The 15,560-nt window shown below is 35.0% G+C and overlaps 2 protein-coding genes across 2 annotated transcripts in view; both read left to right on the forward strand.

The window, feature by feature from the left end:
- LOC110018769 (B3 domain-containing protein Os07g0563300-like) overlaps window positions 1-15,560 on the forward strand; it is a gene marked incomplete at its 5' end in the record, with an annotated part of 141,079 nt that overhangs the window by 92,396 nt on the left and 33,123 nt on the right.
- Window positions 2,318-11,032, forward strand: LOC110018770 (ruBisCO large subunit-binding protein subunit beta, chloroplastic). Its single transcript, XM_020716202.1, has 15 exons — window positions 2,318-2,452; window positions 4,145-4,396; window positions 4,477-4,602; window positions 7,478-7,615; window positions 7,707-7,802; window positions 7,975-8,217; window positions 8,305-8,539; window positions 8,652-8,821; window positions 8,904-8,981; window positions 9,060-9,131; window positions 9,221-9,325; window positions 9,552-9,644; window positions 9,989-10,081; window positions 10,484-10,607; window positions 10,698-11,032. Exons 2-15 carry the CDS (start codon window positions 4,148-4,150, stop codon window positions 10,709-10,711), a joined length of 1,836 nt encoding a protein of 611 aa, XP_020571861.1. The 5' UTR covers window positions 2,318-2,452; window positions 4,145-4,147; the 3' UTR covers window positions 10,712-11,032.

The raw sequence follows: 15,560 nt of genomic DNA on the forward strand, positions 1-15,560 counted from the left end.
ATCACCATCCGGTCGATTACTTCAATCCGCCACATTTTTGCGAATAGACAACCAAATACCGTCATATCACAATTCAAATTATAATACATGCATGGAATGAAATACATACAATTTATTATAGCATTAACCATATAAAAAATAGTTTCCACAATTGTTCCTCTCTTTCTACAATTTTACAAAATGTGTCTATATAAATAAGAGCAAAAATATGAATAAAGTGGACTCCCCCGGTTTTCCACAGTAACTCTTTATTTACTTTATTATCTTCTTCACTCGACTCTAACTCTCGAAATTTGTTCACAAAAGACAATCCAGATCCTACAGTGTTGGCAATGAATCATTTATTTTGAAAGATTTGACATGTAGTGAGGTGATTAGGGATGCATGATGGATATCTTCAATACTAATATATGAGAAAATCATGTGAATCAATGTTTCCAAGAAAGTGAAGAAGACAACCCCTTTTGGCGTTACTACATAGGTTTTGATCATCCATGATAAATCAACTGTTGATGCAAGATGACTAGTAATGACACCATATTTTGATGCACTTAAATTCATAATCTCAAGGAAAAACTATATAATGCTACCGTGGGCAATTAGTAAAAAAAATTTATATCCACAAGTCAAAATAATGAACAAATCAATTAATTAAATTTATTTAAAATAATAATTTATGTTTAGAGTCACATTAATGAGGTGATTATTCAGAATCTTAATATTGGACGAAAATTCAACACACACATAGATAATAAAAATAATAGGTAGAGACATCAAAAGTTTTAACGTGGTAAACCTGAAATGGAAAAAAAATCGGCTGAGTCTAGTCTAGTCGGAATGATTTGCTATAAGTTTGGGAGTACAAGTATAGATGACACACATTTGAAAAATTTTTGAAGTCTCTTCTAATATATTGTCTGCACGCATAAGCATTCATTGTATAGTGGTCGGGAGCGGTTGTTACCTGGAGTAATGTAATTGCTAGAATTTTGTCATTGCACAATATCCAGGACATTTTGCTGCTCTATAGAGTGTTTCACTAGTCTGTATTGCATGCCACTAATCCGCTCTGAACTTCGTGCAAAGTACGTCATTAATCCACATGTCTTGTCTCGTCCCCTCACTTCGTAGGGTCCAACAATGGCGAAGATCAGGGGCGGCCGATGACGACATTACAAGAGTGATAGCCAGGTTTTTGAGAACAACTCTCATATTCCACTTATCCTATGGGTACAGGTCTCTCTTGACTTTTGATCCCCTTTCATTAAGAGAATATAACTCTATTTACAGGGTATGAGAGTGACATCATTTGTAAATAAAGTTGAAATCCGTACGATTCCATCAAATGATCTTGTACGATTCCCTGGACCAAATGTCATTTTATGGACATTTAAGTGCCTTAATAATATTAGAATCATGTGATATCGAACTATTTGGATTCGTCTCATCGAGATGCTTGATTTAACTATAAGCTTGTTGATTCACAATCTATCTGATTCAACAATTAACCAATCAAAGTTTCTAAAAGTAGTTTAACCCCTTGTTCAAGTTTTGATTGCTATGGATTGTATAAATTTTGGTGTCATTGGGTTTTTCTGGTCGAGCCGATCAATTTAACTATAAGTTTGATAAAATCGGAGTTCCTAATGATTTTTAATTTTTTGTTTAATCCAGAAGATACACCGAGATTCGTATCATACCTAAAAATTTATTCTAATAAAAAATATTTTGAAATACTGCTATTTGAAATTTACATGCATACCACTTAATTCATATATCTAATGCCTAAAATTACATATTTATTATATATCACATATATATTAAAAATTTAGACAATGACAGTGACATTTTTTATGAAATCAAAGATTTGAGTGTTAGGTTGGCAAATATAAAAGTTCTGTTAATAATGTAAATATATAGAAATTGTGTGGTATGTACGTAAATTTCCAATTATTAAATTGGTTGTTTAATTATAATGTGGGCCATGTTACATGGGCCGTGCACCCTCACTCACCATGATGCACGAATCACGAGTTCTTCCACTGGCTTCTGGATTGTTCCGCCAAAGCTCCGGACAAAAAATTCGATACACCCACCCACATCAACGAAATCACAAACCAATTCATATGAATATGCATATGCTTTAGGAGTTGTGCTGCGATCATGTTATAGGATATTAGCACAAATCTTGATGATGATCTATTGACAATAACGCAATGTATAATGACTTCTATACACCGAAGCTGCATAATAAAACCGCTACTGATCCAACGGCTAAGATCACTCTTAAGAGAGGGATCGGAAATGAGAGTCGTCACTCTCTTAAAACCCTCTGTTTCTCTTGCAATAAAGCCTCATCCAGGTCCTTCTAGTTCACATTCACCGGCGAGCTCCACCTAACTGTGAATCCCAACCTTATCCAACCCTAGTACCTCTCTTCTGTTCCTCCAAGGTACCATCCCTTCTCCCTCTTCAAACGCTTTTGAATGGGCTTTGTGTTGTCCTTCTCGGTTTCTTTATCGGCTGTGTATTTGTTTTGAGTTTTCTGATGATAAGCGTGTCGGTGTTTTGTGTAGCGGAGCAGATGGCTGAGTTCGTTTAGTATTGTGATTTTTCTGTTGAAAGAGTTTGGAAATTTTTGGTTACGGCTGCTTCTTGTCCCTTTTTTTTTTTAGATTATTTATGTTGTAGCTTATATACACACATATATCTGACGAGAACTTACAGCTCAGCTGTTTGGTTAAACAGTGCGTTAGTGAGGGAGTTTTCATTCATTTTTATATTTATGATTTTCTGGGTCGATTTCTGTTGTTCTTATTAGATTTGATGATCTTGCGCTATACATCTGATGCTGAATGGATATACTGTTTAAGCTTGCCTTTGGTTTCAGGAACTAAAGTTTATAGTAGTTTCTTAATTTCTGGAAGCAGCGTACTAAATGTTTTTTCAGCTTTGCTGAATGTAATTTAAGCACAAATGATGTTGGAAATATTTATAAGAAAGACAATATATTCTGTACTAGAAAAACAAGGTAATCATGAAGCTATAAATTGCAATTATCATAAATGAGGCATTTGTTGAATAGGAGCTGAAAATTTTAGATAATTTGAAAAATGTAAGCCTGAAAATTTAGATTATATATTGACTCTTGGAACAAAGTGTGCATCTTTAGTACAGAAATTGTTGCTGTTGCTGCTTCAAGCTTGCTTTCTAGGTTTTAGCCACGCTTTCTCTTTTACACAATTAGGTTTTAGTTGTCTGGTGCCCGAGCATCTCATTGCACAAAACAAAATGACAAAATAATATAATAAATTTGAAGTTTGAGAACAAAAGAACGTGCAATAAGTATATAAATAATATGGTTTTGTTTAGGGTTTAGATAGGGAAGGGACCGGAGTGAATCTCATGATAAATAGTTCTTCTCAAGTACACCATTCAACTTTGTTTTATTCTTTAATCCCTCCAGTTAAACACTATGGAGTCTCCAGTTAAACACTATGGATTGGTTTAGGGTTATCATGGGGATGGGGTTGGAGTTAATCTCCTGATAAACAGTAGTTCTTATGTACTACATTTAGCTTTGTTTTATGCTTTCCTCCAGTTAAACACTATGGAGTGGTTTAGGGTTATCATGGGGATGGGTTTGGAGTTAATCTCCTGATAAATAGTACTTCTTATGTACTACATTTAGCTTTGTTTTATGCTTTAAACCTTCTAATTAAAAGAATAACAATTAATAAAGTGGTAACTATTTTGATTGTCCGAAATATTGTGGCAAACATAATCTGTTTTATAGATGATAAATAAGATGTTCTTGAATCTATAAAATTCAATCTGTCATAAGTCATTAGTAATACAATTGCAGCACAGGAATCCAAATGAAACAAATTTAAATAAGTTGAGAAACCCCAAGCTTGAAAAAACAAGATTATTTTTCTTCCTTTAGTAAAAGAATAGCACAGGTTTATACAATTTGTGTTAGATCTTTTCCAGCATAATGCACTTGTGGATTGTCCCATGTATGTATTTTTTCGAATATTCTCTCCTAAGTGTCTCAAAGTTGGACATATGATGTTTCTCTTTTGAATGTTATTGGAGTTAGCATTGTAATAAATGATGCCATGTTTTGGAATTTACTTCGCAGGCAATGGCATCCACTTTCAATACAATGTCTACTTTCGGCTCTTTTGCTGCCAGTAGCCTTACAGCAGACAAGAAATTCCTATCGTCTTCTGAGAAATTATCCCAATTCTCTTCTCTAGCTTCAATTTCATCCCAGCCTCTGAGTGGCAGAAGGAAGAAGATGAATCTGCAGAAGGGATGTAAAACTGGCATCCGTGCTATGGCTAAGGAGTTATATTTCAACAAGGATGGGTCAGCTACTAAGAAATTACAAGTAAACTGGCCATTGCCTTGTTAGGATTCTGCTTATGTAGCTGGTCAGTTATGATATCATTTGGTTTATTGTTGATGCAGACTGGTGTGAATAAGCTGGCGGATCTTGTTGGAGTTACTCTTGGACCAAAGGGAAGGAATGTGGTTCTGGAGAGCAAGTATGGATCTCCTAAGATAGTGAATGATGGTGTTACTGTGGCGAAAGAGGTATCGTGGTGACATTATTCTCTGAAAGTTTATGCTTGTTGGGCATTTACATACATACCACCAAATTCCTATATATTTACATATATAACTCCAAAACTTATCTTTTTTACATTTATACCATCCAAAACTTTTAATATCACATACTTTCCAAATATGAAATGCGCCATTTCATGCATGGTAAAGTGGCATATTTGTAAAAGTTAAAGTTTAGGCTTTACATATGTAAATACGTAGGAATTGAGTGATATGTATGTAAATCTTGGTTGAGTAAAATAAAGAATACTTTGGCCAAGGCTGATAGCATCATAAACTTGCATGTGCTCGGAAAGCTTTATCTCCTGCAATTTTTGTTTTTAGCTAATTTTTAAGCTTAAGAAAGTAACGCTAAACACATATAGAGCTGCTCACTTGCACATGCACACATTAGTACAAAGTTTTTCTAAGGAAGTGTTTATTTTAAATTCTTTTATGTTTCTTAGTGGTCTACCTTATTTTTCAAATTTTTTGTTGTAGCTGCTTCAGGAAGACATCGTGCAGTAAAGTCTTCTGTACTTAAATATCTAATAAGAAACTCCTATACATCGAAATCTCGTATGTGGCTTCCCAAGTATCTCTATTTGCGATTGTATTGTGTGGTTAGGTCACTGCATGCTGCGATCCTGATCGTGAGGTTCAATTATGAGGACATGTACGTAGCTATCCCGTTGATGCTTCCCAGGATCACAACCGCATCACTGGATTCAGTCATAAAGCCAAGAAGGCCTCCATGTTGTGTTCCCTTTCGTTCTTCATAGTTAGCACCAATCGTGGTTGTATCGGAAGTTCGTCTCGATTTTGGGAGGTTGTACACAATCTCATCCGTGACTTCGTAACTAGCTCTTATTACAAAAGTATTGCAAGATATGGGATCCCATTGGCGATTTTCTAGTACGTCGGGATCCCATTGGCACTCAGCTAGAATTGCGTCACGCTGTATCGCAGAGGCGTTATGATACTTTGTTGGCATCTCGGGGGTGATTAGATCTTGTCATATTTTCTTTGCGAATTATAACTGTACTTGTGAGGTTAGGTCTTGAGGGATGTTGATCCCGTCGGTGGCTCCCATGTCTTGATGTGATCATACAGTGCTGCGAGTACGGTCTGAAAATGACACTCTTGCACTCCGCGATTCCATATTTGCTTCTCAACTAGCTTGAATCGTGAGTATAGCGAGGTTTGAAACAACGACCGAACAATTTTGGCATGATCATAAACTTTGTTGCGGTTGAATGTTGTGATGCCATTTGATATGAATCAATTTGATTTTTTTGTAGAAATTAGGGCAAACACAATACTTTATTCCACCAACACCAAATCAAAGTGATACAACGTGAAACGACTCACATGAGTACATAAATGAGCACTTACAATTCGAGAGTCGATCTCTTTCAAAACCTAATCATAAGACTCGAGATAACAATCTTGTGCATAACTCAACCCTAAACATATTAGCCCTATTTATGCTAAATAATAATAAATGACAAAAGACTAAATTGTCTTTAGGCACACAAAGGACTGTATTACACCTAGATACTGATGTAACAAACTATCTCACCAAAATTATCAATTTTTTTATAGATAAGTATTTCTGTCCAAATACGGCATGATAAAAACATAAATGATGGCAACTGAAATAATTGTGACAACCCAAACAAATCCGTCAACCGAAACAACTCATAACAATGAGTGACGAAAGTAAAGTTTAACTCCGACAACCGAACTAACTCAGAGTCAAGGGGCGCTGCACGCAAGACAACAACAAAAACGAAAGGAGAGGGCAAAAGAAGTAAGCTTGGAACCGAGACGAGAAGAAAAAATCCCAGGGCTCAAAGTGCAAAAGGAGTTTAGACCTCATTTGAAGCTGTGAGATGCGCTAATAGGGCAGACGTTGCAAAATGTCGTTTCATAGATCCGTGTTTCCTGAAAACGCCAAAAAATGAGCGACCCAAACACTCATAATGGCGTGGTGCTTGGAAGCTTCGTCAAACAGGGCCTAGATCTTTCATATCAAATAAAAAAATAATACCATGACTTTTAAAAAGTGATACTGATCTTTTGAAACATGGGTAAAGTTATATAAATGTAAAGCTCGAAGTTTTGTTGTTAGATATGTATATGCATAGGAATTGTGTGCTATGTATGTAAATCTTCCTTTAGCTCTGACTATCATTTGTATGGTTTGTGCACTAACTGATTCGGAAATGCTCTATATTATTATAACTTCTCCATTGTAAAAAAAATTCATGCAAAGCACCTGTACCCGCTCAGACATTTGTACAAAGTACAGTTTAAATTCTTGTATGCTTATCAGTGAGCTACTTTATTTTTCGATTATTCTTTGATGTAGCTGCTACTGGAAGACTGATATATTTTAGTTTTGCTGCTTTTACATACATACCACACAATTCTTGTATATTGCATAACTTTCACCTAAAGTTTCATATTTACATACATAACCCTCAAATCTTTGATACCACTATTATAAACTTTTTAAAAGTGAAATATGCATTTTGATGCATAGGTTCTTGATACCAAGGGGTTATAAATGTAAATATCAAACTTTAGGTGTTAGATATATAAATGCATTAAGGATTGGCGTATGTATGCAAATTTCCCTTAGATTACGTGGGTCATTTGTCTGGTTTATATACTAACTGATTCAGAGACGCTCTATATTATTTTCAACCTCTCCGTTGTCTGGTTTATGCAGAAACTCAATTTCCGCTAGATCAACAATCTGAAATAGTGTGTAGCACATCTGGCAATTTTTAATTTGTTTGTATCTAGTTTGATATTTCTAGTTTGCTAAAATAGGCCACCTCTTTATTTAATTCAGGTTGAGTTGGAAGACCCCGTTGAAAACATTGGCGCTAAGCTGGTCAGACAAGCTGCTTCTAAAACTAATGACCTTGCTGGTGATGGTACCACAACTTCTGTAGTTTTAGCACAGGGTTTAATTGCTGAAGGTGTTAAGGTCTGTTAGCTAATTATTTGGCACCTCTCTTCTTTAATTCTGTTACATTGATGCAATTTTTTTACCCCCACTTGGATCATGATTACTGCAGGTTGTTGCAGCAGGTGCGAATCCTGTTCAAATCACTAGAGGCATAGAAAAAACTTCAAAAGCTCTAGTATCTGAACTCAAGTTCATCTCTAAAGAGGTATTTTTATATATTTGAAACAGGATTTGTTTAAATTATTGCACAACTGTTTTATTTCCTTAATTGTTCTTGGATATAGAACTAATAGAATGTTAGGGTGAATTTTATAACTTTTATACATTATTACTCAGAATGAAAACTAATTAAATTGTTTTGTTATGTGGCACATTAGATTGAAGACAGTGAACTTGCTGACGTTGCTGCAGTGAGTGCTGGAAACGACTATGAAATTGGAAACATGATAGCTGAGGCTATGAGCAAGGTGGGAAGGAAAGGTGTAGTGACACTAGAAGAGGGAAAAAGTGCAGAGAATAGCCTCTACGTTGTCGAAGGAATGCAATTTGATCGTGGCTATATTTCTCCTTATTTCGTAACTGACAGTGAAAAGATGTCTGTTGAATATGAAAATTGCAAGGTTAAATTTGTTATTTGATGAAAACTACACTTATATTTTCCAATTAATGTTTTGACAGCGCCTTAATAATATCTTTGACCTATCCAGCTGCTTCTTGTTGATAAGAAAATCACAAATGCAAGAGATTTGATTAATGTTCTGGAGGATGCAATTAGAGGGGGATATCCTATCATTATCGTTGCGGAAGATATTGAACAGGAAGCTTTGGCAACTCTTGTTGTAAATAAGCTAAGAGGTGCTTTGAAGATCGCTGCTCTAAAAGCTCCTGGATTTGGAGAGCGGAAAAGTCAATACCTTGATGATATTGCAATCCTTACTGGAGGTTACATGAATTATTAAGCTTCTATTTTTTATTTTGTTTTATTTTTTCCAGTCATTACATTAATCTCTACTAAGTTCTTGAAATCAATCCTAATTGGGGATTTGTCTTGCAGCAACTGTTATCAGAGATGAGGTTGGCCTTACACTGGATAAAGTTGACAAAGAGGTGTTGGGTTCTGCTGCTAAAGTTGTGTTAACCAAAGATTCAACAACCATAGTTGGTGATGGAAGTACACAGGAAGCAGTTAATAAGCGAGTAGCACAAATTAGAAACTTGATTGAGGTTTTTCTCCTCTTGTTCTTAACTCTTTATTTAATTTTCTTATTCTTATGTGAGGCTTAGGAAATTTCTATCAAATTTCCAGGTAGCAGAGCAGGATTATGAAAAAGAAAAACTCAATGAGAGGATTGCAAAGCTCTCTGGTGGGGTTGCGGTCATTCAGGTGACCCAAACATCCTACTTGTTTTTTTTTTTTTTTTGTGCAATATCCATATTGCTAAATTCTTCAATGTTGGAAAAGGTTGGAGCACAAACAGAGACGGAGCTCAAAGAGAAGAAGTTGAGAGTGGAAGATGCCCTGAATGCGACAAAGGTATTCTAGTAATTTCGAATATGTTTGTGTTTAGTCTGCAAATGCTGAGAATTTGTTAAACTAATTATTGATTTTGCACCCATATGCAGGCTGCAGTTGAGGAAGGTATTGTCGTTGGTGGTGGCTGTACCCTCCTGAGGCTAGCTTCTAAGGTTGATGCCATTAAGGAAACCCTTGAAAATGAAGAGCAGAAGGTTAGTAGCGTTATGGTCATTAGATTTATTATATTTAAAGGTGTTACTATATCAATATTGCTAGAAGCATGATTAAGTTTTCTATGATTTCTAACAAAAATGCGTGGTTGATTCTCACGCTGGTTTTTGAATAATAAAACTTATATAATTACTGAAGAAAATGCTTATGCAATTTTTAGTATTCATCCCATGAAAACTACTAAAATTCAATGTTGCCTTGGATCAGGTTGGAGCAGATATTGTCAGGAGAGCCCTGAGCTATCCTCTAAAATTGATTGCTAAAAATGCTGGTGTGAATGGAAGTGTTGTGATTGAGAAGGTATTGGGCTTCCTTAAATAGTCATCTCATGGTCATTTGAATAAAAGAAGCATTTACATATACATTCCACCGAATTCCTATATATCTACACAGCTCACGCCTAAACTTTAGTATAACCCAAGCCTTTTATTTCACATAAAAAAATACCATTATTTTAACTCTTAAAAATTGATGCACACATTTTTTTGCATATATAAGGTGGCATATATGTAAAAATTGAAGTTTAGGGGTTAGATATATAAATGCATAGGAATTAGGTGGTTGTATGTAAATATTCCTAGCTAAAAAAATTATGCTGCTTGTGCCAATCTCAAGAAATTTTGCCTGGTGTTCTTTTGGTTCAGGTGCTTGCCAGTGACAATCCCAAGTATGGTTACAATGCTGCAACAGGAAATTATGAGGATTTAATGGCTGCAGGAATTATTGATCCCACTAAGGTTGGATCTCTTCCTTTTTGCAAGACAAATAAATGATAATTAATTTTCTTATTTAGTGCATATTTTTAATGGTTTAATGGTTCCTACAAACTAGTATTGTTCAGAAGCTTTTGCTAATTTTTGACTTTCTGCTGTTGAACTTTTCTCTTATTATTTTTATGTCCACTCATCTATATTCATGTTGCATTGGATTGCACCGTTTTATTGATTTAATGGTTCCTGCAACTAGATACCGACGCCAATTAATTAAACATGCCTTAGAAATCAAAATCCATAAATCTTAAATGCTTGCAACCAAGCGAGCTACATCCCATCCAAAATTTTAAGGCAATTCCATAAATTTGGTATAATATACTGACTTGTAAGGTTTGAAAATGTAAATTTTTATTCATTCTGGATCAGGTGGTGAGATGCTGCTTGGAACATGCTTCATCCGTGGCCAAGACATTCCTAACTTCTGACGTTGTGGTGGTCGACATCAAGGAGCCCGAGCCAGCTCCAGTTGGGAACCCAATGGACAATTCAGGTTTGTCTGACTTGACCTCTTCAATGAATTAATCTACAACAATCCCACTGTAATTATATATATTCTAACAACTTATCTTTTCATGACCAGGTTATGGCTACTAAATGAGTAATAAATGGAGATCTAGAGTTGGAATGATGATCAGAATCATATTTTATTCGTCATGTTGGTTTTGATCTTAGATTTTGCCTATTTAGATTCAGGCTTAATGATAAATATTTGAGGAGATTGTCTGGTTTCTTAGCTTTTAGTGCTATGGTGCTTAAAATTTTTATTGTATCAGTAAGTTTGAGTTCGTAGAAGAAGAAATTCTGAACGGCTAGTAATCTGTGAAAGGAATTTTCCAGGTTTTGAATTATCTTCAGTGTTCTCATCAGATTTTTATGAAATTATTGCTGGAAGAAATATTAAGTGCAGACAAGATAGATGCGGATTTGATATTATTATGGTGGTATTGACATAATATATATCACAATATCAATAATCGGAATGTAAGATTTTCTCCTACGCATTAGCGTTACTCGGTATCGTATTATTTTACGTAACTGTAATTCAAAGAAATTGAATATCGGGGCATTTACAAGCAGTTCAACCAAATCTTATGAATTTACATTCCTAGCAATTAAAATTTATTTTTTATATTCATAACACTTAAATTATTTATGTTAATATAACATTAAAAATATCATAATCTTTACGAGGTTGTAAAGTGCATGGCATCAAAAATATTGTTACGGATCATATTTCATCCTGTAAAGTTTAAAATTATGGAAGCAACACTTATGTTAACATTTGTGTAAATTTTGAGTTGGACTTATGTGAAGTCTCGAGTCCTCTTAGAATATTGTTGTATCTTCTTGGCACTTCATGGGTGATGTGGATGAGCTTTTTCTGCGCAGGTTCCTTGTTATTACGTTTGGTAGGTTCTCTTATCATGTTGTTGGGTATGGGATACAGGGGTCACAAAATTTTTTTTTTAGCTTTCTCACTTTGGTTAGCTCTTTCAAAATATTGTTACGTATCATATTTCACCCTGTAAAGTTTAAAATTATGGAAGCAACACTTCTGTTAACATTTGTGTAAATTTTGAGTTGGACTTCTGTGAAGTCTCGAGTCCTCTTAGCATATTGTTGTATCTTCTTGGCACTTCATGGGTGATGTGGATTAGCTTTTTCTGCGCAGGTTCCTTGTTATTACTTTTGGTAGGTTCTCTTATCATATTGTTGGGCATGGGATACAGGGGTCACAAATTTTTTTTTTTAGCTTTCTCACTTTGGTTAGCTCTTTGATCAGGTTACAAAGATGTTGGCATATCAAGATAATGATCATGATGCTTAGTTTTAGGTGGGATTGGAAGTGTGAGTTGTGAAATTATTTTATATTTCAAATGACCTCTATGTTCTCGACCATCAAATTCTCAAAGGTGTGAGGAGGGAGCAGATGTAGCTCTAGACTTTTATATACTTCAAGCTAGTCTCTTGTTGGTATCACTCCGCTCCCGACAATCTAGACATTTTTCTTGAGGAGGTTCTTTGAGTTCTGACAATCATTGCGAGATTGGCTTTTAAACTTCTCCAAAGACTTACAGTCAGTAAGAACCAGGGTGGAAGTTGATTCATTAAAAGATTTATGACCATTCATGAGATGTAGAAATTTGGCCAAGGTTTTTGATTTCCATGAGCCAAGCGTCTATGAGAATGGCTGTTCACGAGGCTTTGAGCTTGAGTGATGAGAGCGACAAGCTCTAGATCATGAATGTCCAACATCTGTTAATGGAAGTGAGAAATGAAGCTTCTTAGGCTCTTCATAGGTTCTTGACAGATCCTTTGGAGGGCTTGAGAGTTTTTCAGCGACTGTTACGTGCTATAGCAAACCGTGCCACGAAATGTGCTTGAATTCTTTGAAGGAAATAATGGCTTTACTGGCACGTTATTGAACCAGCGTAAGACTTATTCAAAGTAAATGACATTTGAAAGTATCATTTATTCTAAACTTAAAGGAAATAATGGCTTTACTGGCAGCGTAAGACTTATTCTAAGTAAATGACATTTGAAAGTATCATTTATTCTAAACAAACAAACGACTAATTCGAATAAAGTTAGATGGTCAGTGTTGTAAAATTTTCTTTTTAATATCTAAAGAAGAAATCTTAAACTTCCTCTATGATAAAGCATTTTTTATTGGTCTTTGTCTTCTTCCTTATTTAGTTTCTTCATCTGAATATGCAGGAGCAAGTCTTTTACTTTTTTTTTCCTCTCTATTCAAGGTTGCTGCAGGCTCTCCTTCCTCTGAGCGATCAAGGTATTCCCTTTCCTCTCATTCTTGTTCGAGGATTGGGCTAGGAACTCTCCTTGGTTTGACTCTCATTAAGTTCTGCACAGTCGACTTTTGCCTCAGTGGCTCTTGAATTGGTGCCTCTTGCCTGTAAGCCACTAATCTTGATGATCCAGTGTGTGTTCTAGGGTTGATTCGAGAACGAAACCTACACACCTATCTCGCATCTTATATGAACTTCAAAACTTGTTTCCTCACTGATTTGTTGCATTATGATTTCCCCAATACCATCATCTTTCTTCTTCATCTTCTTTTATGCGAGAAAGATCTTCTTGCAGAGCTTGGTTATAAACTTTATGCTCATTGCACGTTTCAGAATATTGAATCATTTTTAGGACGTAGGGTCTCGTATCACTCGTGAGTACATGCCATTCGATAAAAATCTTGTTTCTGTAGAAGTAAGATAGAAACAAGGGATGAATACGAGGCTTGAGAGAATGTCTTAGGGATTGTATATTGAGCTTGAGTCTTCGCTTAGCCAGAAAATATAGCTCGTCAGAGGTTTTGGAATCCAAAAAGTGAAATGCTTCCCCTCTTCTTCCCTTGACACCTTTATACATAAGGGAGAAAATAATATAAAATACAATTCGTAGAGTGCAACATTCATACATGGTGTTTTAGATGACAATCATAAAGAAAGATGGACCGATGTCTTTAATAGTAATGATGATCATCTGCGGTAGCTGTCCCTCCTAAATGTGCGAGACCGCCTTCGTTGAAGGGGTAAATTCAGCCAATTGGATATATGTGCTCAGTTTAACGGTTTTGTTAGGTGAGCTTACTTCATAAAGATACACCAAAAAAAGCCTTTATTTAGGCACCCACATTATTTATGTACACAGAGATAATTATGCCTTGGATTCCAATATTAATGTTAGAAGCGGTAGGACATGTGCAGCTTGCAAGTATTCAAGAATAAGGCGATTAAAAGATTGTCTTTTTTATATAAGAATAATGATTTGGGTGTTAAGGCTCGTTGATATGAAAGTTTAGGTGGTAGATATGTAAATTGATAAGAATTGTGTGGTGTGTATGTAAATGCTCCTCCTCTTAAAGTATCGATCTATACATATCATGCCACACGTCTTAAGGAAATGTAAATATGCTTTGTTTGACTAAATAATTTAGTTATTATTATTTTACAGTCTAATTTATTTTAGAAAATTTTCTACTAAAAATTGATAACGATGTATGCATTTTTCTACAAAAATAAAATCAGGATATATATTTATTCATTAAAAAATATATATTAAATTCATAACTATTTTCACTGCCAATCAGAATTTCTTATACATAAAGTGCCAAAAGTCCTCTGGCAATTTACATGAGGCTGTTATAGTCATATATATTAAATTCATAACTATTTTCACCAATCAGAATTTCTTAGACATAAAGTCCCAAGTCCTCTGGCAATTTACATGAGGCTGTTATAGTCCCCTAGAGTTTATCGAAATGTCAAATTAGCCCCCAGACTTTCTTAAATTGAAGGTCAAATTGTCATTTCATGGAGACTGTTTCAACGAAAATATTTGCGTACATAAGACGTACGCAGCGCTGTGTACCTCCAGGGGTTATTCAGGGGGTACATGGGGGTTATATTGGGGTTATACCCCTCTGTAACTCCCCTGTAACCTCTTTTTAAACTACCTGTAATCAACAAATGAGTTTCGCGCTTCTGTAGTCTCATGATTACAACACGGATGTTACAAAGGAGTTACACGGAGATTACAAGTGAGTTACACGGAGTTTACAGGTGGGTATAACCCGGATATAACCCCCCTGTACCCCTTGAATAACCCCTGACGTACGCAGAGCTATGTACGCCTTATGTACGCAAATATTTTCCCTGTTTCAGCCTCAATTTAAATAATTTAGGGATTAATTCAACGCTTCTATAAACTCTAAGATATATGAATAATGAAATTAAATAATAGTTCTTAACTTTATCTATCATTTATTTTGGCTTGTTTTAATATATTTTATCATCACAAGTAAAAAGATATCATGTTAAATTTCCATGGAGATAAAAGAGAGTAAGAAAGTAGGGTTGGGAATAGTTTTATACTGAAAGAGTGAAAGAGTGTTATATTCCAATTTGTTAGGAAATTACATTAAAACAATACAATTTTTATGCATTTGTATATCTAATACCTAAAATTTGATATTTATTTCTATTACACCTAGATCTTAATTATCAGCACATTAATAGCATCACTAAAATATAATTTTTATAACCCCGTGGGGGTGTTAGTTGCTATTTCCTTTTTGTTGTGTTACAAGAGAGTTACATGGAGGTTAAATGTGGGTATAGCCTGTATATAACCCCTCTGTACCCCTTGAATAACCTCTGACGTACGCAGCGCTGTGTACGTCTTATGTACGCAAATGTTTTCCCTGTTTCAGCCTCAATTTAAATAATTTAGGGATTAATTCAACGCTTCTATAAACTCTAAGATATATGAATAATGAAATTAAATAATAGTTCTTAACTTTATCTATCATTTATTTTGGCTTGAATATATTTTATCATCACAAGTAAAAAGATATCATGTTAAATTTCCATGGAGATAAAAGAGAGTAAGAAAGTAGGGTTGGGAATAGTTTTATACTGAAAGAGTG

Source organism: Phalaenopsis equestris, unplaced genomic scaffold (genome assembly GCF_001263595.1).
Source record: "Phalaenopsis equestris unplaced genomic scaffold, ASM126359v1 Scaffold000036, whole genome shotgun sequence".
Taxonomy (NCBI): domain Eukaryota; kingdom Viridiplantae; phylum Streptophyta; class Magnoliopsida; order Asparagales; family Orchidaceae; genus Phalaenopsis; species Phalaenopsis equestris.

Coding starts and splice junctions, on each gene's coding strand:
- LOC110018770 (XM_020716202.1), top strand. CDS start 4,148: ATGGCATCCACTTTCAATACAATGTCTACTTTCGGCTCTTTTGCTGCC. Junction 9,645..9,988: donor GAAGTGTTGTGATTGAGAAG/GTATTGGGCTTC, acceptor CTTTTGGTTCAG/GTGCTTGCCAGTGACAATCC. Junction 10,082..10,483: donor GAATTATTGATCCCACTAAG/GTTGGATCTCTT, acceptor ATTCTGGATCAG/GTGGTGAGATGCTGCTTGGA.